Below are 24,501 nucleotides of genomic sequence, written 5' to 3' on the forward strand. Positions count from 1 at the left end.
AACTCCACCTCATTTTCTTGCAAACATTCTTAAGCTCAGATACAAAGGTAGATGCCTAACTTAAAAAGATGATGATGCATGGGCATCTCAGACTCACTCCTCAGTTATTCTTTCATAATAAATTTCAGGGCTGGAGCAAAATCAAATTGTTCAAAATATCAATAAATGTATATTGACTAAGTCACTTCCTTGAGTTGGTGGGAATCATTACCCAGCCACCTTAAAACAAAGTTCCTTCGGTTGCTAAGCCAACTTTTCGCAGATTTCCTCTGCAGAGACAGAGCAAATATTTTCATCATTTGGTATTATTCGTTCAAAGCTAAGAAATTGACTAGGAGTTCAAAAAGCAGGAAAATTCATATTTCTGTTTCAGTCTATGAATCAAAATGACAGTGGGAGAGAGGAAGATGAGAGCTAGTTATAGAAGCTCTAAGGACGCCATACATTAGTGTTGTGATGACTTGTCTGTTGGAGCTAATAAAATTTTAAAATTAAAAAAAAAGTTTGACAGCCATCCGCCAGCAACGCAGAAGACTGCTGCAATTGCAAATGTGAAACTTTGCTGCTGCACCTGCAGCTTGACACAAGTAATGAGAACTATACACTACTAAAAGATTTACCCTGCGTTATTCAGGTCCTTATCTCAATTTTTGTTTTTCTTCATTTAAATCATTGTTCTGGGGTGGGGCTGGGGATGAGGGAGATCAGTATGCAAGCTACCCTGGGGAGAAAAGACAACCCCAGCCCTCTCTTACCACAGTAGTTTGGGACTAGGTAAGAAGCTCCTCTCCATGGTTGCTGTAGCCCCAGCAGACACTGCCAGGGAAGGGGTGCATGTCCTCCAGATGCAGCAGATCCAGATTCGTCTACCCCCTTCACTCTCCAACCAGAATGAGGAATGGAGCAAACTGCACACTTTCCCCTTGTTCCCTGATGAAGGGGAATAGCCAGGAATACTCCTATATGAATGGGGGGTGCAGCCCCCCCCAAAGTGTACTTGAGGGTTGGGCAGCCCAGATTGGGGGGAGGAATGGCCCCAGCCAGCCCCTTTCACTTGTCTAGAGATTGTGTGTCTCTTCTATATGGTTTTATGGGTTCCTATATGCATGGAGGGGGGGAGGGGAGCTCCAGACCCCCCCACCACCACCAAATCCTTAACTTGCTTTAAATTATAAGAGGAAGATGCATACCAAATTTGGTGGTCCTACCTCTTACTGTTTAAGAGGCGTTCTTGAACAAAAAGACTGACAGATTCGCTCACTCTCAAACTCTCTCAAATATATAGATTTCCTAAATCAATAAAAATCTAGTTATCTAAAAAAAATTACAAAAACTATACTCTTAGGCTGTGTCTAGATTGCACCCCTTTTCCGTAAAAGGGATGCAATTAGACACAGCGCAATTGCAAATGAAGCGGGGATTTAAATCTTCCCCGCTTCATTTGCATAAACATGGCTGCTGCTTTTTTCCAGCTCGGGGCTTTGCCGGCAAAAAGCGCCAGTCTAGACGGGGATCTTTCGGAAAATAAAGCCTTTTCCGAAAGATCCCTTATTCCTGATTTTAAGAAGAATAAGGGATCTTTCGGAAAAGGCTTTATTTTCCGAAAGATCCCCGTCTAGACTGGCGCTTTTTGCCGGCAAAGCCCCGAGCTGGAAAAAAGCAGCAGCCATGTTTATGCAAATGAAGCGGGGAAGATTTAAATCCCCGCTTCATTTGCAATTGCGCTGTGTCTAATTTGCATCCCTTTTACGGAAAAGGGGTGCAATCTAGACACAGCCTTAGATATTGTAAAATGCTGTACTGAGTTGTAAGTTAACATGTTTTAGGGATCATATTTGTACCATTGTTTAAAAAAGGTGAAGTAGTATCAGCGGGAAACTTGATTTAAATCATGATTTAATTCAATGATTTAAAAATCACCTAGATGTATAATGCAGGACAATGTAGCACTTTAAAGACTAACAAGATGGTTTATTAGATGATGAGCTTTCGTGGGCCAGACCCACTTCCTCAGATCAATTAGTGGAAGAAAATAGTCACAACCATATATACCAAAGGATACAATTAAAAAAATGAACACATATGAAAAGGACAAATCACATTTCAGAACAGGAGGGGGATGCAGGGGGGGGGAGGAAGGAAGGTAAGACCTTTACAGAAAAATCTGCCTCTGTATATTTCACTTACTATTTGTATTGCAATAGCACCTATAAGTCCTAGTCCTGAAGCAGGACCCCAATTGCACTAGGTACTGCACAAACACACAACAAAAAGATGGGTCCAGTCCCCAAAGAGATTTCCAGTCCAACATTCCCTGGTTTTTTTCCATCTGTGTGCAGAATAAATTGTGTTATGTGCACTACCAGTAGAAACATGCTTCTGGCTGTGGGACAATATGGGCACTCTGCTAATCAGCTCGGCAGCTACCGTATTTTCCGGCGTATAAGACGACTTTTTATGCTAAAAAACATCCCCCAAAAATCGGGGGTCGTCTTATACGCCGGGTATACAGGCAGTCCCCGACTTGCAGGTTCGAACGGGGCTTTTCTCGCCCCGGAGGACACAGACTGCGGGACCTCGCAGTCCCGCCGCCCATGTACTCCGGGGCGAGAAAAGCTGCTCCACGTCTCCCTGGTCTGCAGACCAGGAAGACGTGGAGCAAAGCCACGGAGGGGCTCCGGCAGCGGGGCAGCCCAGACGCGCCGCGGCTGTCCCGCTGCCAGCGTCCTCAGAGGCTTTGCTGCCGGTGTCCCTGGTCTGCTGGGGACCGTCTCCAGCAGACCAGGGACACCGGGAGCAAAGCCGCAGCCACGGCGGGGTCCCGCACCTCTGAGGCTTTGCCAGAGCAAAACCTCAGAAGCGCAGCACCCCGCTGCCACTTCGGCTTTGCTCCCGGTGCCCCTGGTCTGCTGGGGACCGTCTCCAGCAGACCAGGGACACCGGGAGCAAAGCCGGGGAGGCGGAGGGGCGCTGCCGGTTGGCCTCTGAAGGGGGAGTAGTCTTATACGGCGAGTATAAGACGAAAACCTATCTTTTAACTAGAAAATTAGGGGGTCGTCTTATACGCCCAGTCGCCTTATACGCCAGAAAATACGGTATTTGAATTTTTCCTGGGAGGCCGCCCAAAACACACAGTTTACAGGGAACACTGTTCCAAACTCTCCCCCATTTAGCTAGTTGAAATAACTGCCTCTTCAAAAAGATGCTTCAGAATCCTCTGCATGGAGATGCTGGGGCAGTGTGTCTCAACTTTTTTTTACAAAGTACTCTTATAATTTTTTTAAAGTACCCCCAGAGCCAGGCACCCGCAACCTCCCTGCTCTAATCCAATGCCCCTCCTCTCCCCCAGAGCCAGGCACCAGACGTAACCCTACCTTTGAAGCGCTCACTCCTGCCACCCAGCCCTACCTCAGTGGCTTGTCTGCAGGGAGCAAGTGGCCCGCCAGGGCCAGGCTCGCCACATGGGGCTGTACACTCCCACCCCAGCCCAGCACCCCCCTAGCATGGCGCCTGGGGGCAACTGCTCCTCCTCGTTATGCCGCTGATGTGGGGGGAGGGGTCCTTTGGAGCAAAGCTTATGCTTCACAACCTTTTAGCTCCTCTCTGCAGCACCCCGGGGAAGATGCTATTGGGATGCATTGTACTGAGCTGCTGATGGGCATGGCACATCTCCAGGTTCAGCCACCCTCCCCGCTGGAGCACCCCGAGGAGGCTACTGGAGAGGAAACAAACTTGAAGAAGTGACTTTCTTTTTCTCCCCGCCTAAACCTGCCCCCCAACTTGGACCTAACCTGGGTCTCACCAGAGCTGCCACTGCAGCCACACACTTTTCCCACCAGGCGTGCACGGAGTGGCTGTTAATGTCCGGGTGCGTGGCTCCGAATGTTCAATTTGACAAGCCACCCCCACCCCGGACATTTTTTGCCAAATTTCATTTGTGTTGAGGTACCCCCGCCCCCAGACTTCTCGCGTACCCCAAAGGGTATGTGTACCACTGGTTGAGAAACACTGTACTAGGGAAAGAGGCACAACAGCTTATGAGTGATCTCTGGTAGGTGAGGTGGAGTGATAGAAACTGATGGAGCAAATCTGCCCTGAAGTGGATCACAGCATGTAATTTTAGGGATACTGCCCCCTGCTGTGACGAGGTTTTATCTTTTGAATCACCAGGCCAGGTAATAACCCAGAAAGTAGAGAGAAATCTTTTACCAGCACTTCAGTGGACCACAGTTCTAATACACTGTGATGGGTTTGCTCAGAGATCCTTTGAGAGTATCACTTACTGTGCTGAAAATACCACTCAGCCAGCTTACCTGCCTTCTAGGTCATCCCACCACCCTATCCTGCTAGCCAGAACCTCTGGTCTTCCCAGCAAAGGCACAGAGTTGGGAATCACAGCCCACAGCAAAGCAGTACAGACACAGAGTAGCTTAGTTCTGGGAAGGCTCAGTCACAAGGACTTGACACAGCACCTAGGTGCACAATCCCAAAGGGACCACAACCCCAGATAAAAGTTTTATACAGAGCAAGCTCATAAGTTGCTTGCCCTCTTTATCAATGACAGAGATATACACAGCTATTCTCCCTTCCACTCTCCTGCATCCTGGCAACAATTATTTACACTGGGTTTAATAATAAACAAAAGTGATTTTATTAAGTATAAAAGTGTGAAAGCAGGCAGATCAAAGTAAGTCACTAAGCAAAATAAAACACGCTAGCTAAATCTAATATATTAAAGATCATTTGTTACTAATCATAATTTTGCACCCAAGTTCTTATTTCAGGTAAAGTCATTTTTGGGCCAGAGCTATTCTTTCTGACCTGGGTACAGCAGCTGTTCTCCAGCCCTGTTATTACATTTTTTTCCCAGGTGTTTTATTATAACCTCTTGGGGTGGCAGTCTGTAAAGCCAGCTGAAGACAGTCACTGTTTACTTCTCTTTCCTTATATAGAATATTCCTAGGGCAGGAAGCCTTTCTCCAGTGCCACACCCCTGTGGAAAAGTACAAAATTCAATATGGATTCCAGTATCAGGTGACCTGGCCACATGTCACAGCAGGACCAACCACAGTCCAGGCTTACAGGAAAAGCAAGACTATTCACAGATCATTGTCCCAATTACCAGGCCATTAAGTTCCTTAAGAACTACTAATGGCCCTCACTTACCATGTCTAGATTAGTAAACAGGTTTATACTTCATATTAATTTAGAAAAGAGAAGACAGAGAGGGGACATGATAGCAGTTTTCCAGTATCTAAAAGGATGTTACAAGGAGGAAGAAGGAGAAAAATCGTTCTCGTTAGCCTCTGATGATAGAACTAGAAGCAATGAGCTAAACTGCAGCAAGGGAGGTTTAGGTTGGACATTAGGAAAAACTTCCTAACTGTCAGGGTGGTTAAACATGAAATAAAAGTTTGCTGGCTGCTTTTGGGAGTGGTACAGGGCCAGGGCAGGGATATGCCTGCCTTAGCCCCACTGCACCACCACCCTGGGGCCACCTGACATAAGTAGTGCCCAGAAGGAGCCCACATCCTGAGACCTACCCGTCATAAACCCCCTCCAGCACCCCATACACCTGTTCTCACCCTGAGCACTCCTGCATCCAAACACTCTCCCAGAGCCTGCATCTAGAACCCACTCTAATACCCCAACTGCCTGCCCCTAGCTCAGCTAAGAGCGCCTCTCACACTGCAAATCCCTTAATCCAATCCCAACCCTCTGCCCCAGCCTGGTGAAAGTGATGGAGGAAGGAGGGAGAATGGAGTGAGCAGGGGTGGGGCCTTGGAGAAGGGGCACAAAAGAGGTGGGGCAAGGGGATTTGGGTTTGAGGTAGATCTTGGATTGCTCTTAAATTCAAAAAGTGATCTCATGCTTAAAGAGGCTGGAGACCACTGATGAGACCCTGTGAATAAGTGACACTTCTCAAAAATTAAGAGGCATTAATTCACCCAAGAATAGCATTTATTTTCCTCTGAAAGTCCCAGTGGTGGCTCTGCCCCAACAACAGTAACTGTCTGAAAATAGAATGCAACAGACGGCTGCTCCTTCTAAAACATGAACAAAGCTCTTAGGGGCTGGGACAATCTGTTTATATGGCTGTTCAGTGTCTTCTAACAATCAGATCCTGGATCCATGACTGGAGCTCCCAGGTGATACTATAACATAAATATAGGGAAGAATTGCTAACGGGTCTTTCCAGACCCACAAAGGACCAGTTCTGCAAACCCCATGCAGGCCGCTCATTCAGTGACTGGCAGCAGGACTCTGAAGCGCAAAAGGGTTGCACCAGTGGCTGTTTACAGATTCATAGAATACTAGAACTGGAAGGGACCTCAAGAGGTCATCGAGTCCAGTCCCCTGTCCTCATGGCAGGATCGAGCACTGTCTAGATCATCCCTGATAGATCTATCTAACCTGCTCTTAAATATCTCCAGAGAGAGATTCCACAACTTCTCTAGGCAATTTATTCCAGTGTTTAACCACCCTGACAGTTAGGAAGTTTTTCCTAATATCCAACTTAAACCTCCCTTCCTGCAATTTAAGCCCACTGCTTCTTGTCTATCATCAGAGCCCAAGGAGAACAATTTTTCACCCTCCTCCTTATAACACACTTTTAGATACTTGAAAACTGCTATCATGTCCCTTCCCAGTCTTCTCTCTTCTAAATTAAACAAGCACAATTCTTTCAGTCTTCTCTCATAGCTCATGTTTTCTAGACCTTTAATCATTCTTGTTGCTCTTCTCTGGACCTTCTCCAATTTTTCCACATCTTTCTTGAAATGTGGTGCCCAGACCTGGACACAATACTCCAATTGGGGCCTAGCCAGTGCAGAGTAGAGCGGAAGAATGACTTCTTATGTCTTGCTCACAACATTCCTGTTAATGCATCTCTGGATCATGTTTGCTTTTTTTTTTTTTTTTTTTTTTTTTGTAAGTGTCACACTGTTGACTCATATTTAGCTTGTGGTCCACTATGACCCTAGATCCCTTTTTGCAGTACTCCTTCCTAGACAGTCACTTCCCATTCTGTATGTGTGAAACTGGTTGTTCCTTTCTAAGTGAAGTACTTTGTATTTGTCCGTATTAAACTTCATCCTATTTACTTCAGACCATTTCTCTAGTTTGTCCAGATCATTTTTAATTATGACCCTATCCTCCCAAGTAGTTGCAACCCCTCCCAGCTTGGTATCATCTGCAAACTTAATAAGTGTACTCTCTATGCCAATATCTAAATTGTTGTTGAAGATATTGAACAGAACTGGTCCCAAAACAGACCCCTGCAGAACCCCACTAGTTATGCCCTTCCAGCAGGATTGTGAGCTACTAATAACTACTCTCTGAGAATGGTTATCCAGCCAGTTATGCACCCACCTTATAATAGCCCCACCTAAGTTGTATTTGCCTAGTTTATTGATAAGGAGATTATGTGAGACTGTATCAATGCCTTATTGATATCTAGTAATTGAGATGTAGCTGTGTTAGTTTGATCTTGCTGAAACAAAAGACAGGACTATGCAGCACTTTAAAGACTAACGAGATGGTTTATTAGGCGATGAGCTTTCATGGGCCAGACCCACTTCCTCAGATCTGAGGAAGTGGGTCTGGCCCACGAAAGCTCATCACCTAATGAGCCATCTCGTTAGTCTTTAAAGTGCTGCATAGTCCTGTCTTTTGTTTTATTAAAGTCTAGGTATACCACATCCACCGCTTTTGTCTTATCCACAAGACTTGTTATTTTATCAAAGAAAGCTATCAGATTGGTTTGACATGATTTGTTCATTTCAAAACCATTCTGGCTGTTACCCATCACCCTATTATCTTCCAGGTGTTTGCAGATGAATGCCTTAATTACTTGCTCCATTATCTTTCCTGGCACAGAAGTTAAATTGACCTCTAACTTTTCTAAGTAATTATTAACTTGGATTTTAATTTTAACTTCTAAACCTATATGATTGCTTTTAGGCCAGGCTTGCGCAGGTGTGGGACCACGGCTACAAACTGCATTTCCACATTTCCCGGCCACTGGCGCGCTGCTCCTCCCTTGCAGGCTGCAAAACCGGTCTGAGGCTCGTATGGAGCCCACCACAAAGACCCAGAAGGGCTCGGCCAAGCCCCACGCGAGATCGAGCAGCACGGACGCTGCACCTGGCAGCCGGCCCTGCACAGCCCAGCGCCTCAGCAGCACCGTCGCTGGGGCTCCGGGGACACGGGGCTCGCCTCTCTACAGGCCGCTCGGGCAAAGCTGCGGGGCTACTGCCCCTCCACCTCCTTACGCCTCGGCCAGCGGGCGCGCTACTCACCTGGAGCGGCTCAGCAAACTTTCCCGCCAGCCGCTGGGAGCGCAGTGCAAAGCCGCGGCGGCCTACGTGTGCCCGGGCGGGTATCCCCCGCCTCCGCAGCCCGCCCGTGCGCCGCCATTGGCCCAGACGGGGCGACGCCTCTCGCCCGCCCGCCCGCCTGTCAGTCCTCCCCGCGCGCCTTCCGCAGCCCGGGGCTGGGCCGCCGCAGCGATGGCTGGCAGCGAGCCGCCCGGCCGGGAGCGCGTCCTCTGCCTCTTCGACGTGGATGGGACCCTCACGCCGGCTCGCCAGGTACCCGCCTGTGGGTCCCGGGGTTGCTGCCTGGCCGGGCCCCGGCCCGTCCTTGAGCATCGCGGGCAATGAATGGAGCCGGCCGGGGCGCGGGGCGCACGGAAGCGGAGCCCCCGCCCGGTGCCCCCCGCCGAACCCGCCATCCAAGCGGGCGCTGCAGAGGGGCCCCAGCGCGCGGGGAGTCCAGTTCGGAGCCTGTCGGATCTAGCGCGAGCCCGGGCTCCTAGCCCTGCTGCCCTCCCCTGAGAGACCGCCTGCCTGCCTGCCCTCCCGGGGCGCCTCTTCGAGCGGCGTTTTGGGCAACAGGTACCCCGAGCCCCGCCTGGCAGTGGCTGGCTAGCTGGAGTCGGACGGGCAGGGATGCCAGTGCCCCGCAGCCAATCACTCCTGAGGCGTCCCATAGCTCTGCCAGTGCCCTCACTCCTGCCCTGTTACATCCTGCCTTTGCTATTCCTGCCCTCCCACAATTCTTCTAGTGCCTCTTGAGCCCGGTGCTCTCCGCTTCCCCCCCAAGTGTAGGTTTCTCAGAGGAGACGATTCACTGAATTTATATGGTGCTGTAGACAGATGTCTGCCTTACTTTAAGCCAAAAAGCTCCTTTCCTAGGAAACGACCCCAAGGTGTTAGTCCAGCGGGCTGAATGCGCAGGATTGTTCTGGTGATGAAGGAGATCTACCTTTTTAATGTCCTGTACATTTGCTCCTCCCACAGGCCAGGTGGGGGCACCTTTTGGGTTACATCTGGAACAAGATCTTTACATCACGTCTACACTCGCGGCTTCTTACGCAAGTATGGCCGTTCTTGCGCAAGAATCCGCACAGCATCCACACTGCCTGACCGCTCTTGCGCAAAGAAATGGTAAGAGAAGGCTTCTTGCGCAAGAGCTACACTCTTTTTTTTAACAGGTGTAAGCCCTCTTGCGCAGGAGCTCTTACGCAAGAGGGCAGTGTGGGCGCTCGGCACTGTTCTTGTGCAAGAAGCCGCCAGTGTCGACGTAGCCATAGAGACCAGCATTGGCTAGATATCAGCATCTAATAGCCTCTTAGGGTATGTCAGTGCTGCAGTTGGACAGCCTTGGCTGGTTCATGCCAGTTGCTTCAAACTGCAGGGCTCCAGCTAAGGCCCTGTTTAGGTTGCAATACAGACATTTAAATTGCCCCATCTCTGGGACCTACAACTTTCTCTAGCCCAAACATTGCACTGCAGTTAAACAGCTCCTTAGCCCAAACTCTTTGAGCCTAAGTCAGTTAACACTGTCCAGGAGAGGTTTTTAATTGTAGCATAGACATATATGGGTCCTCCCTGCTTCCTTGTGATGTTGGTTTTGGGGGAGATAGAAAAAAGTCTCTGATTAATATGTCAAAGTTCTTTTCCCTTGCTGCCTGCCATATGTTTGTGATGCAATAACTGGTTTACAATAGCTGCTTGGTATTAGAAGCTGGGTAAAGGGAAGAGGCTTGTTCCCCTTACAGCCGGAAAAGGTGCTGTAATCTTGCAAGGAATGAGAGCAGGTTGGGGGGCCTAGCTGGCCAAACCTAAGGGACTCTGGCTCTTCCAGTGTAATCCCATCCAGACCCCACATCCATGCATTCTTAGCCGCTCCAGGATGAAGTGCTGGCCCTGGGCCTACGTCTGCCTATCAGCTGTTTTGAGCCCTGCTACAGAGTGAAGGCCTCTTGCATACACACAGACTATGCTGTCCACTGTGGGACTGAGTTTACTTATCTGTAAAAGGTTATTGCCTTATCTCTGTGTTACCCTCCTCACATGCTTGTAAAACCTGTTGGGCTTGCCTTACCACACAAGTGCTCTCCATGGTTTATCTATGAGCTAACTACAAATGTATGCAGGAACTCAGAATTTGTGAGCACAGCACAATTTGGCCTTTGATGAATGGCTCTAATTGTTTACCCAGTAGAAATGACTTGCTTTGAGTAGGGCACAACATGGGATTTATCCTGGATCAATTCAGCCTGTATTGGTTTGATAATAGTGTAGACATAACCTATAGTTACAAACCAGTAAAAAGACTGAACGAGCCACCCCCATCTGACTGACTTGTGTGAATGAGGCTAATCAACTTCTTCCTTGTGTGTATATTTCCTTCTGTAACTTCTATTCCAATTCATCTGATGAAGTGGGTTTTACCCACAAAAGATTATGCCCTAATAAATCTGTTAGACTCTAAGGTGTCATAGGCCTCCTCCTCTTTGCAGATACAAACACAGGTACCTCTCTGAGACTTTTCCCCTAGGAGGGGCATGTAGTCCAAGCCTACAACAGAGGGATGCCTCACCTGCAGCAGCATGGCTTGTGACCAGTTTTGCAGCACAGCTCATAGGTGATTCATCAGCCCTGTCCAATCAGAAGCTCAGGGTTTCCTGCATGGATCTGGTTGACTGGGTGGGGCTGATGAATCACATGTGAAGCTGTGCTGCCATGCATCTTCCAGGGAACACTGCCTATGACTATTTTGGCCAGACCTGCAGTGAGCAGGAGGAAGGTAAAGCCTTGATGGAGCCTGTGTGGCTTCAATTAGCATTCTGTTAATGGGATTAGGCAGTAATAGGGCAGCCTTGAGGAGGAGGAACCAAAGACAGGACTATGCAGCACTTTAAAGTCTAACAAGATGGTTTATTAGGAGGCGGGGAAGAGAGCAAGAGCCAAGCTCCTGACTGGCACTTCTTTTGAGACTTATTGTGGCCCCTACTGTCTTTCCTTCATCTCTAGCCCTGTTACAGTGATTTCTGTGGTGCAGTTTGATTTGTCCGCATGGGCAGCCATCCCTTAGGACACATTTTCCCAAATGTTTTGGGTAGGATCTCTCCCATTTGGGAGGGATTATTGATGAATAGGTACCTTCCACCCCTTAAGTTAAATACAGAAAGGAGCAGTATGTTACCACTGTGTGTGTATGGGTGTGGGGAAAGACATGGAGCATTATGACACGGGGGAATAGGATGCCCATTAATAAGAATTCTTCACTGTTGGAAAATATAGACACACTTCCTCCTCTCCCTGCGTGTGGCCCTTACCCTCCACCCTTTTGCTTCTTCTATCCTCCCTATCATTTTTCCACCTTTCCCAGTGTATTTTTTCCTCTGTGACCTGGTGGCGTCACATCCATGTTCCCATTTCTCTCTCACACACACACCCCCAAGTGACTGCGTGCTGCTGGACTTGGGAAGATAAGTGCCCATTTGTATCGCGGGGGGATTAGGCTTCACTTGCTGCCAGGGCTGAGTTGAATGTTGCAGAAGTAAAGAAGTGTGGGTAGATGAGATGTTGCTTGCAGCTGTAGCTTGATGTGTGAGCAGCACCCACAGGCCACTCCCAGAGGCCACTGAGATATCAGAAAGAAGGCAGGTGACTTTCAAAGAAACCCTTGCCACTTGGATCAGACCTGTGGAAGCCCATCTGCAGGAGAAGGGGGAAATGGACAGATCTGGGGACATGCAGCTATTCACACTTCCAGTGCACCCCCCTGCTTTGACTAAATTGGTGCTCACCAGGCAAGGAAACACTGTTAAAGGTCAGTCATTACTGGCTGGGAATGGCCTTCTGTAAGTGGGGCTAGCACTCATTCATTACTCTGGCTGTATTCTGACCAACCCTCTTGCTCCTGCCCTTCCAGAAAATTGAGACCGAAGTGGACACGTTCCTTCAGGAGCTGCGTGAGAGAGTCCAGATTGGCGTGGTGGGAGGCTCTGACTACTCCAAGATAGCAGAGCAGCTGGGGGAAGGGGATGAAGGTGAGATGGTCCTCCTGCCCCAGACCAGGGGGATGTAGGAAAGGAAGAGGGAGACAGAGGATGGAGAGAGAGAGAGACTGCTCTCCTTTGTGGGGCTGGAGGTAGTTTGGCTTGTCTGCTGTTGGTAATTACGAATAGCTGTAGATACCTGAACACTGAGTTTGATTCCACCCATGGAAATGATAGAAATCATCCCCATTGAGAGAATTTGCACTGCTATCGTTACTACTTATGCTACAAAGCTCACACCCAGGCAGCCACTCCTGCTAGAAGCAGAGCGCTTGTACCTAAGGGCCTGCTTCCACTGAAGTCACTGGAACCAACAGGAAGTTTGCCATTGAGAGCAGGGTCAGTCTGCCGATAGCCAGACCTGCAACTAGTCACATCAGCAGAACTGACCTCTCTAATGGAGCAGAAGAGCACATGTAACCCATTGTGTTTGCATGTTTGTGTCCTTCTGTGCTTGATCTATGCAGCCTATGAGTACAGTTTTTAACTCTAGCAGTAGCCACATGTGCTTTTAGCTGTCATGGATTTGCAAAGAGCATGGGATGACAGAGTGGCCCATTTAGAATTTCCCTTCTCCTCTTCCCCGCCTCCATAAGCTATATAGGCCTATCACCTTCAGGTTTGATCATCTGTAACCTCCAGTAGGTCCATAAGCCATAGATATTCCATTCTCCCATGCTCTATATTTTGAGCATCTAAATGTCCTGAATAGCAATGAGAGATTGGGCAAAGTGCTTAGATACAAAGGCGAGATTGATGCTCCTGGGGGAATTCTGCACCACGGTGAATGTGCAGAATTTATGTCTCCTGCAGATTTCTTTGCTTCCCTGCAGAGAAATGACTTAGACAGGAAAGCCACAAAAGTGGTCATGTGACCCTCCCGAGCAGGATATTTCAGGTACCCAGGGCAGGTAGCAGAGAGGTAAATCACTGTGGGATTGGTGGTGGTCTGGAGAAGACAAGGCTTCTTTCCCTGCATAGTATCCATTCCCAGATTTCTCCTTCAGCTGCAAGAAGCTCAGTAAACTCCTCCCTTCTCTCTCACTTCCTGTACCCACACAGCTCCTCAGCTGCAGGGGCAAAGAACCCTGTAGAGGGAGCTGTTCCCCACCCTCGCACTGAGCCCCAACCACCTTCTCCTGGACTCTCTTCAGAGTCCAATTACCATTGCACCCAGAATCCCCCAACAAATCCATGGGCATCCAGATCCCCCTGTGCCCAGACTGCCCCACACAGAATGTTCTCAACCTACACCTGGATCCCACCCCCCAACTAAGTCCCTCCACACTCAGATTCTGTTTTGCTGATCCTGATTGCCTACAGCTACCTGATTGCCTACACCTAGCATGGAGGGATCAAGGCCCTCCCGTGTTTCTGGGGCAGACCTTGTCCTTGCATTGTCAGGGTTGGGTGCAGCCTCACCGCTGTAGTGTCCCATGGGAGGAGCTGCACAGTGATCAGCCAGTGACCTGTGCTCCCCAGTGCCATGCTGGAGCCTTTGCATTTATTTGACAAATACAGTTTTCAGAATTTTTAATTGTTTTGGCACAGAACGCCCTCGGGAATAGACTGAGGAAGGGACAGCTGCCCTGTCCTCTCACTTTCCTTTTCCCATTTTCAACTATCAGCATAAATACTGGAATCCTCTTCCTAGCTCCTTAGCACAGAGAGGCTGCTTGGTGACATGACTCATGGCTCAAGAGAGCATGAAGTTAATTGCAAGGTCAGCAATAAACTATTTATTGCAGCTAGGAGAAGCTGGGGTTAGATAACTAGTAAGTGCATTGCTGAGGGGAGCAAGGTGGAGGTAGGTGGAGGAGAATGAGCACATGGCTGGGAGTCTGGCATTCCTGAGCTGTAATCTCAGCTCTGCCACTGAGTCCCAGCAGGTCGCTTCCCCTTTCTATGCCTCTTGTTCCCCATGTGTAAAATGGGCATAACCTCCACCAGCTTCACAGGGAGTCATGAGACTCAAGGCCTGTTTGCCGAGGCTACGGCCATGGAGTAAAGTCTCAGAGCACCCTGAATCCAGCCAACACCCATCACTCAGCACTGCTCCATCTCCGAGTGGTGGATGAGGTTGTGCTAATGTTTTTTTCCTCTCGCTTTCATTTCCTTTATCCCCTCCCCCCGCCCCACACATCCATTCCCCACAGTCATCGACAAGTTTGATTACGTCTTTGCGGAGAATGGTACCGTGCAGTACAAGAATGGGCAGCTGGTCGCTAAACAGGTAGGCCTAGCTCCCTTGCTGTGTCACTCACCAAGCCATGGGGGCCCCTCTTTCCCTGTCTCCTCCACCAAGTCCATCTACAGTTCCAGCAACACCACATGAAACCAGCAACATGCCACCATCCAGAGATCTGCCAACTCTACTCCCCCTAGCTCCTACCAAATCTGCCCTACTCCTATCCCATCGTTTTAGTGGTTATCCTGGATGGATTTTGTAGAATAGCTGAGCCAGGAAAAAATATTCCACTTCTGCTTTGTGGATCTTTGATGGTAGCCTTGGCTTCATGTGATCTCTAAGCTTTTCTCTCCCCTCCCCCTTAGGCTATCCAGAATCATCTCGGAGAGGAGCTTTTGCAGGAGCTGATCAACTTTTGTCTCAACTACATGGCACTCCTGAAATTGCCCAAGAAACGGTAATGATTCTCCCCTGCACATCTGCTTTTCCTGTATGATTCAGATCCAGGCATTGGAACATCACAATCCCATTTAAAATTGCAGAACTACTGGCTTTGCTTTTGGCCTCATTATCTGTATTTTGATAGTACATAGAGGCCCTAATGAAGATCAGAGTCTTGCTTTCCTGGACATTGCAAATGAACAATTTAAGAGACGGTTCGTGTTCTAAAGAGTTGATAATCTAGAAGAGAGGCAAGAGTGGAAGTATTGTTATCTCCTTTTTGCAGATAGGAAGCTGGAGCACAGAGATTGTGACTTGCCCAGTATCACATGCATCCCGTGGCAGAGCTAAGAACTGAACCCACATCATTTGAGTCCCTGTACCCTAACCACAAGATTAGCTTTGCTCGCAGATTATTTAAGATTCCCTGGCTTCTGAGATGCTGCTCCCTCTCCCGAGGTCTGTCCTAGATTGAAGTGGTTTGATTCCTTATCTTTAAAGACACCTTGTCACCCTGGGGCAGCTCTCCTCAACTCTATATGAGCTAAGCTTAGCCGTCGTTAATATCCCAGTAATGTGCCTTGCTTTGCTGTAGCATCAAAAGTGGAGACTTGTTTATTCCTGGGCTTACAACGTGAGACCTTTATACCTGAAGCATGAGGATAATCCTATTGTAATTTTTAGCCTATCTAGTGTCCCTGCAAACATTTCTGACATCACACGTTTTACAGCCACTCCTATTTTAATAAATTCTTCTCTCTTCCCTTCCCAATTGTGTGTTTAAAAAAAAAAATGTACACACGAACAGCGGAACCTTCATAGAATTCCGCAACGGAATGCTCAACATCTCTCCCATTGGCCGAAGCTGCACCCCAGAAGAGCGAATAGAATTTTCTGAGCTGGACAAGGTAACTGGCCAAGATCCATTCACCTTCCCCTCCACCTCCTTGACGTGGCATAAAGTCATGGGCATTGACCACTTCTGGCCGTGTAACACCACAGAACTTAGGTCTCTTGTTCCTCACTTTCTGTTATGCTAACATAGTCCTGGGCCCAAGCCTCATTCTCTAATATCCATGCTGATGATTGTGTTGGTGCCTGTGAGCTTGCCTGTATAAGTTCTAGCAGCTGAGGCTAAGCTATGAATTGGAAGCCAAAGGAAATATGTAGAAGAAAGAATTGACCTAATCTGCTGCCGCTGACCAAGTAGGGGTACAGGCTCCCTATGTACAACCTAGTGCTGGAGAAGCCATCCTAAGAAGAGTCCCTCATTTTCAATGGGTTTTTTCCAGTGTCATGACTAGAGATGATCTTTGACCAAAACCCTAAACCAACTGTCCGAACTTAGGAGTGAATTTACAGCTCAGGGCCCATCTCCAGTCACGGCCAAGCAGCAATGTCAATTGATGTCTTATTCCATTCCCCAACCCAAGTGGAGCAGATGTCTCCTGAGTGGGCTTTCCAGACCAGGAGCATCCCTGTAGATCTGTGTGAGCTACAGAGTTCTGACATCCTGGCAAAGGCTGGCTGAACCAGCCTATATATGGTGGCTTCTTCCTCCCCTCCCCAAAGGCAGAAGAGATCAAAAGTCAAGACATGATGACAGATGTATAAGCAGGGAACCTATGGACTTCAGTTCTTAAATGGGCCTCTGAGCCTCCAAGGGAGAATAGTGTTGATGGTAAAATGCATCAGCTCCAGGGTGGCGGGGAGGGTGTGCATGAAGGGACTCTGATTGCTCAATAACTGACCATCCTGGACCTGGGGTTCCCTAGGCTAACGTGGTCAAGGTTAATGTGGCCTGGGTACAGGACTGTAGGACTGGTCTGGAGGGAAGGGATCATATCCAGAAATGAAAGCAGCATTAATGCAGAGTCCATTTTAAATCCCTACAGCCCATGCTGAATCCCTCCTGCCTCCCTGGTACTCATTACAGGAGGCAGGAAGGAGGTTGTGCTTGCTACATGGGATAACAAGGAAATTCTGGCCTGAAAACAGACCCTTGGTAGTCAGCCTCTAGGTGAATCTAGACATTCAATGGAACGAGGCCTATCAAAGATACAATCATTCAAAAACCCCCTTCTCCTGCTGTCCTTCTGTTTATCTCATCTACAGAAAGAGAGGATCCGGGAGAAGTTTGTGGCAGCCCTGCAGCAAGAGTTTGCTGGCAAAGGCCTGCGGTTCTCTCGAGGTGAGCAAGGTGCATGAGGGCTACTGTGGGATTTCACAGTGTGATGAATTTCCTATAAGGATCTTGGAAGGGAAGGATGCCAGGCTGTTTCCTGCTTAAAAGTGAGTGAGATGATTGAGTAAATGTCAGAGGTGTACTCCCAGTGAAGATCCCTGGGAAGTATATTCCCCATGTTCATCCCTGGGGAGGGATCTTCATCCCAGTTTCCTATTTAAAGTATGATAACGGTCAGAAAACCATAGATCCGCTTCCCTGGTATCTCTCAGATGTGCTGGCATTAGCGACATGCTAAGTCTTAACTATTTCACTCCTGTTAGCTGTACGAAGCCGACACTGTGATGGGGCAGAGAGCTTGAATCTGTTCTGTCTCAAACAACAGCAACAGAATTGCAAACAGAGTTCCAGACACAGAGCCAAACTCTGCCCTCAGTTACACCCTTAGAACCCCACTGAGTCAGCTCCCAAGCTGTGTTTGCAGGAGTGACTCAAGACAACTGCCCTTACTCCATTTACAAGGCAAAGCTGATTCTAGAGTCATCGAGAGGCAATAAATGTGGGGCCCAGGATGCCATTTTTGCGGTCACTAATCAGAGCAAAACTGCACTTTAAGGGCCCGATTATCAGGAGTGCTCAGCCACTAGCCACCTTCATTGAGCACAGTGGGAGGAGCAGCACTCCTGAGTCTTTCCACAGCAGTAGTAGGCCATTGGGAAGGGTGAGTGACAGAGCTGAATTCTTCAGAACCATTCAGCAAATAAAGTAGGTCTGATTGGAAATGGAAGGCACCCATCAAAAACAGCCCATTACTAGGAGTGTAGCTAGGCTGGGGGGTCATAGGGCTGGCAAGTCATAGCCACCCTAATTCAGAATCCCCAACCATGTGCTCCGAGGTGCCTGCATCTCTAGGCAGCCCCAGTAAGAACATCTTGTGATCCCTGCAAGCATTGACACAGAGCATTTGTCATAGCAGAGAAGGACAAAGACATTGCAGTCCTGTTTTCCTCCTCAAAGGCACATGGAACAAGAACAGAACAACTGTCCTTTCTCCCATGACTTTGGTAAGCTGAGGGCAGTCGGCTGGGATTGTAAGTGAGCACACCAAGATAATGGGAGCTGTGGGGCTCAGCCCCCCCCTAAAAATAAGGCATAAAGTGTTTGGTGTACCCCAAAATGGAGACATACAATTAAGAATGCCTTCTGAAAGGTGTGTGCACACAGATGAAGAGTGGCAGAAGGCCTCAGGCGCTCCCAGCACCCAGTCCCCTGCTCAAACCGCTGAACAATGAGACAGAACTCACTGTCCTTCCCTCTGCATTTGCTCTTATAGCCTGGGCAGCATCAGGGCCCCTCTCACTGACCGGCTCTGCTTAGTGACAGAACGCAAGGACACACTATTTTCCATATTTAAATACATATGGAGGTATAAAAGGGAACCATTATGGGTAGGGCTGGAACTTTGGAGTCCTGGATTTAGTTCCTAGTCTTCCCCAGGCTTCCTGTGGGACCTTTAAGCAAATCACTTAGTGTCTCTGCCACAGCCCCCCACCGGTGTAAAAGGGGAGCATACTTTTCTCAGTACCCCCAGGAGGTAGGGGACTTGAGGCATTTGATTACGATGGGGGTCCTGCAGGGCCCTGCAGCTACCCAGCTGTCAGTTCCCTCCTAGTTCTCCCAAGAACATGGTTGCAGCCCAGAATACTTGCAGTAATGTTCCCCTTCCTGGGGTTCAGTCCTGGCTTTCGGAAGTCACCTCCTTGGGCCCGCCCAGGCCCTTCCCTCTTGGAGTTTCCAATTTCACCTTCTATCTAGGCCTTCAGTTCTCAAAGCTGACACACCCACTCCAGAATCTCTCTGCTGCTCCTTCTCAGCCAACAGCTGGGTTTTATCCTGGATCAGAAGGCAGCTCCCTGACTAACACCTGCCCTCCATTCCCCAGCTTCTCTGCTGCCTCCTTAAACAGCTCTTCTTTAAAGGGGCCATGTCATGGAACAGGGGTGGCTGGCCCCAGATCCCACTACTCATGAAAGGGGACAGATGCTGGTACAGTGCCTATGGCAGATTCCTGTCTCCAATGCCTCTGGAGCAAAGCAGGACCTTCCCCCCACACACCCGCCTGCCTCTCTGGTTCCAGTTTGCGCCCTGGGCTGAAGTCACAAGGGCCTCGCTGATGCCATCACAGCCCATTGTCATAGAAACAGCAGCTGCTGTCAGCCTGATCATGCATTAGAGACTCAGTCACCATGGCTGGGCTGGAGCCTGCCTGGTCCACACGAACAGACATGCCCCTTTGCCTCAGGATAGCGAGGGCCAGGATTCACCCAGCACCTGTCCAACACCAGCCTGCTGGCCTAACACCCTCCCTCCTGCTGGCAGGTGGTATGATCAGCTTTGACGTCTTCCCCGAAGGCTGGGACAAGCGCTACTGCCTCGATATCCTCGATGACGAGAGGTTCGACACCATCTACTTCTTCGGGAATGAGACCACCCCCGTGAGTACACCCTGCCTTTCCTGGGGGAGGGGAAAGAGCCATTTCTCTGAGGTCAGGGCATCTTCCCCAGCTATATGGACGTCACCTAACTCCCTTTGCAATTTGTGTCAATCAAGACTGCCCTCTAGTGGGGAAAGGGCTCCAGTACAATACCATAGTAGGCTGCAGTCCCAGCAGAACTTACATCTCCAGGGAAACCTGAGTCTGTAAGAAGAGATGTTGGGGATTTAGCAGGCGGATGGATCTCTTCCTTCTGAGTCAGTACTGACCAGTGGCCCAGCACAGGTCTGGGAAGGGCTGTGCTGCTGAAGCTGCCATGTAACCAATGAGATGTAAAACCAAAACCTCACCCGCTTCTTCAGCGACTTTTCAGTGTAAACAGGAGTGGCTCAGTTAGCAATCTGGACTCAGCTACAGGATGATCTTACCTGCTGCACTAAGCTGACTTGGGCATCTCCACCCACCTAGGGAGAGGGGTGTTAGCCAAGCTCCAGCTTGGATAACCACATTGTGCTGCTCTGAAATTCTCCCTCAGTTTCAGATGGGTGTGGTATCCTTCACTTCCTGTCCTAAATTGCTCTGCAGTGTTGTAGCTGCAGAACAGCCATGTAAACAGGGTCCTTTCCCACATACTCCATTAGCACAGTTCACACATTGCAGAAACCTAAACACCTTTATTTCTCAGACTTTGCATTTGTTTTGTTAGCAGCAGCAAGATGATAAAAATTAGCTCCATTCATGCTCCAGTTTTGGCCATAGTTCCTTGGCCCCAGACCCTAAATCCTCTCTCTCCCTGCTCCTTAGAGCCACATGGGGGTAATGAGTCACTTCCCTCTTTGAGTCAGCAAACCCCCTGGCTCCCTTTCTCAGCAGCATCCAAACCTGCTAACAACATTAGTGGCCTGTTCCAAGCTACCACATTCCACTCCAGCTGCGGAGGTGGCTGTAGAAGGGTTGTTCACTTGCCACTGAAATGTGGAGTCTCCAGTGCATTGGGAGTAGTACAAGACACAGCAGGCTATCACTAGAGAATGGGGTTATGGTTGTGATTACTACCCTCCTCTCTCTTTTCTTTTTCCCCCCACAGGGAGGGAATGATTATGAAATTTATGATGATCCCCGGACAATAGGACACAGCGTCCAGTCTCCCCAGGACACGGTCCGGAGGTGCCGTGAGATATTTTTTCCAGAGAAAGCTAATGAATCGTGACTCCAATACCCTTTCACCAGCACTCTGCCTCCCAAGATCCCACATTATGAAAACCACCTTCATTCAAGGACTCTGTGCTGGGCCCTTCGAAGAAAGCTTTCCGGAGCTGGTCAGGAGGGAAAGATTTAAATTGAAGCATGGGAGGGCATAGAGAAGGGGATTATTCACCTTCCGCCACCCTCAGATACAGGTGGGCTGTGTGAGACCAGATTCCTCCCTGCCACCAGGTAGATTCTCTTCCTTTTCCAGGTGAAGGTTCTTGGTGGGAGATGGTTCCCTGCTTTGTGGTTATGAGGCATGTATAGGGGCCAATCACTACACTTTCACTCTCTAAATGTATTTGCACAAGCGAGGCACTCTTCATCAGTTAGCACCTTTAAATATGAAGTAGGGTCTGGTTCCCCTAAGCTGGGTGGTTCTCAGACTGCTTCACACAGCCCACCGGTCCCTGCAGGTGACCTGGAAAGGGTCTTAAAATAGTCAAGGCTGCAAACCCACATTCTGCTTGTCCCTGTTTTGCCAGAAGTTGGGAATGAGCGACAGGGGATGGATCACTTGATGATTAACTGTTTTGTTCACTCCCGCTGGGGCCACTAGCACCAGCCACTGGGCTAGATGGACCTGGCTGTTCTTGGGACTTGTACCCTTTCCAGCTTGGTTTAAGTGTATGAAGAAGGCCAGTATTTCTTTAGTGTTTATTTATATAGCTCGAAAAAGGGTGCACTGGGTTTCTGTTTTTGTGTATACTAGAAACATCAGGAATGTTGGCTTTGATTTGGCTAGAGCACTTCTGGGAGGTGTCAGGAGTGTTTATTCTGCCCTTAGCACCTCCGCTGAAGAGGCTGGGAAGTTTAACAAAGAGATTCTTTTATCCACGTGTTAATTAGGCATTGAAGGAGAGTGGGTGTTCAGTTTAAAAAAAGAAATCTGCTCTGGCAGTTTCAGCAGTCTGAATGCTATGCCCTTTTCTCTCCCACTTGCTCAAGTCTCCCTTGTCTGGAGAAGCTATGAAGTGATGCCACTGCCAAACACCCTGGGAACTGCCTGCCTAGACAGGAGCTGGAATCCTAGTTCAGAAAACCCCAGCCTTTAAAAAACCAACCCAGCCCTTTCAAGCATTCTTTGTCTGGCTGAAGGAAAGCACAGAACATCCCTAATCTGTCCCCTCCCTTTTGCCAGTCACCTCTGCAGAGACATGTGTCCATCCACCTAGAGCTGCCCAGGACATGCCCAGCAGAACTGCTGCCATTTTTCTTTCCTTTTTCTTTCTCCTGGTCTTTGTGGCTTCTGTTTTTTCTCCCATCTTTAGACTGTTGTGTTCTGAGTACTGCTTTCTTGCCCTGTAGCCCAGAGTGGCTCTTTGCTTCTTTGTAGTGACTAGACCACACACAGAGCCTTCAGTCTCCTCCTGCTACTGAGCTAACAAACCAGGCCCTAGTGCCTCCCATGGCTTTTGGCCTCCTAGATCCCGAGTTGTCTGTGAGATCTGAGCATATAGATTCAGGTAGGGGATCACTTGCAGGGTTCCCTTTCAGCAGTTTTTCAGAGAGGCTGAGTACCCTGTGACACCAGTATGACATCATACTCAGCCACCCTGATAATGGGGCCCTGGGTCTTTTGGGCATGGGATGTCTACTGGCAGCCCTGCAGGGCTGAGCTTAGAGTTTGACTAAGGGAGAGGAAGAACTTTCCTCCTCCCTCCCTCCGCTGCTGCTTTGTGCCTATCGACTGTTCTTGGGGCTGGGTGCCGTGGGAGCAGAGATGTAAGATGGGTCCCTTACCAGGGCCTACCCGCTTGTTTTCCCATTCAGGAGCTTAGTTGTGCTGTGGGTGCAGGGTTACACAGCTCTCCCCCCACGCGTTGTGCTCTGCCCTATACCCACTTTGGACTCATCTGGGGTCCATTACTGCACGATGGGCAACGCCGGCTGCCCAGCCCTGCAGGGTATTTTCTCAGCAGTGCTAAGGGTCACTTGGCCTTGCTCAACATCAAGCCCGCTGAGGCTTCCCCAGGGCTCCTGCTAATGCACAGTTCACCACTTGCAGCTGGAAGGGCACTTCCTTGTGGTGGCAGGTACCGCTCTGTGAATTTGTTCCAGGGTCTGTTGTGAGATCCTACCAGCTGCAGGCCACTGTTATGTTCCTTCTCCACTAGAGCCCAAACCATATTTGGGGCCTGGTCAGCACGTGGTGGGCTGTGCCTCCAGCCCCAGGCCGCTGCGGAGGGGAGGCCAGTGTGGCTCTTGGCCATAGTGCCAGGCTCTTCAGCTTGGGCTGCAGAGGCTGGTGGATTTAGCGCTGGAGGCCCCTTCTCCAAAGCACATTGCTGGGCTGCACAGGCTGTATAAAGTGGAGCAGCTGGGCTGCCTGGGGTGAAGCAGAGTCCAACCAGCTACCCTCCTCAGCAGATGCACAGATTGAGCCAGGCTTCCTGTTCTAGCCTTTCCCTGCCTGCAGGCCCCCACCTGCCCTGGCAGCCACAACCACTGCAGGGAAGCAGCATGAGTGGGAGAAGGGGGTCAAGCTTATTACCAAAAGCCACCTCTGACTTTGGGAGGGGCTTAGCCCCAGCCATGCTGTGCAGGGGTGAGGACCTAGCACACGACGTGCACCTGCTCACTGCCTCAGAAGCAGGCCCTGGGGGGCTCAGCTTGGCTGCTTCCTATTAGCACTGACACTGCCAGCCCTACACTACTGCAGTAAAGCGGGCGAGGGACCAAATGTGGGTGTGGTGGGAAGGAGCAAGGCTGGGTTCCTTGCTGGAGCTTGGGGCAGTGAGCATCTGTGCTTTGGCTGAGCAGCGGCTTATGGCCGAGGAAGAGCTTTTGACCACCCCACATGGGGCCGCTCCTCAGAAGTATTTGTGTGCACCCCGTTCCCAGAGCCCTCGTTCGGCTAGTCACTTTGCTCTCCCTAATGCTGCCAAGAAATTCACGTTGCCTGTCTACACTGCCTTCTTGTGGAAGAGCTCTTGTGCAAGAGGGCTTATCCTATTGGGGAGAGGAATAACTTCCGGAAGAAGCACTGTTTTTCGACACTGTACTGTAAATTTACTTATACAAGAACGCGCATGCAGTGTAGACGCTCGGCAAGATTTTGGTCTAGAATTTACCATCTGTTTCGTAACACTGGATTTGTAACCCTGGTGGGTTGATCTCATTGTGACAGAGGTGGAGAGGCCATGAAGTGGGAGCCCTGTCCCTCCCCCTCACCTTCTCCCAGGGGAGACAGAGCATTCAGTGACCTATGACAGGCTACAAACAGGGAGGACACCTCCTTTGTGTTAAACCTGCAACTAACCACAGGCCAGCTGGCACTAGTAAACAGACTCTCCCACAGCCCCTAATGAAGCAGGAATGAGTATCAAGAGTTACTGCTGTGTGTATTTGATCATGGAGGGGTGCATCAGTGACCGAGGAGACAGGTGCTCTGGTCATGTCTGTGGTAGAGCCAGACCACTCCTGTACAACTGATCCCATGTATTTAACACATTAAAATGTTAAATGTGGCCATAGAGGGCTGTGTGCTTTGTTGCTCAGAACTCTGCAGCCTGCTCCGGGGCTTGTAATAGAAGGGAGCCAGCTACTGCTCACCTGTTGCAGCTGTGAGATTAATCCACCCTAGTGCAGG

General features: G+C 49.4%; 2 protein-coding genes across 2 annotated transcripts in view; one reads left to right on the forward strand and one right to left on the reverse strand.

Annotated features, from left to right (window-relative positions):
• Positions 1-8,325, reverse strand: part of XRCC6 (X-ray repair cross complementing 6) — a 68,623-nt gene extending 60,298 nt beyond the window's left edge. The window contains exon 1 of the mRNA XM_075936037.1: positions 8,301-8,325. The gene's annotated coding sequence lies outside the window, so the exon portion shown is untranslated. The remainder of the gene's footprint in view (positions 1-8,300) is intronic.
• Positions 8,326-8,415: 90 nt separating this feature from the next.
• Positions 8,416-24,379, forward strand: PMM1 (phosphomannomutase 1). Its single transcript, XM_075936044.1, has 8 exons — positions 8,416-8,591; positions 12,226-12,343; positions 14,509-14,585; positions 14,906-14,997; positions 15,790-15,889; positions 17,097-17,172; positions 19,546-19,661; positions 20,749-24,379. Exons 1-8 carry the CDS (start codon positions 8,511-8,513, stop codon positions 20,869-20,871), a joined length of 783 nt encoding a protein of 260 aa, XP_075792159.1. The 5' UTR covers positions 8,416-8,510; the 3' UTR covers positions 20,872-24,379.
• The last annotated feature ends 122 nt before the right edge of the window (positions 24,380-24,501 follow it).

This window comes from Pelodiscus sinensis, chromosome 1, assembly GCF_049634645.1.
Source record: "Pelodiscus sinensis isolate JC-2024 chromosome 1, ASM4963464v1, whole genome shotgun sequence".
In the NCBI taxonomy this organism is placed as follows: Eukaryota; Metazoa; Chordata; order Testudines; family Trionychidae; genus Pelodiscus; species Pelodiscus sinensis.

Coding starts and splice junctions, on each gene's coding strand:
- PMM1 (XM_075936044.1), top strand. CDS start 8,511: ATGGCTGGCAGCGAGCCGCCCGGCCGGGAGCGCGTCCTCTGCCTCTTC. Junction 14,586..14,905: donor GGCAGCTGGTCGCTAAACAG/GTAGGCCTAGCT, acceptor CCTCCCCCTTAG/GCTATCCAGAATCATCTCGG. Junction 15,890..17,096: donor AATTTTCTGAGCTGGACAAG/GTAACTGGCCAA, acceptor TCTCATCTACAG/AAAGAGAGGATCCGGGAGAA.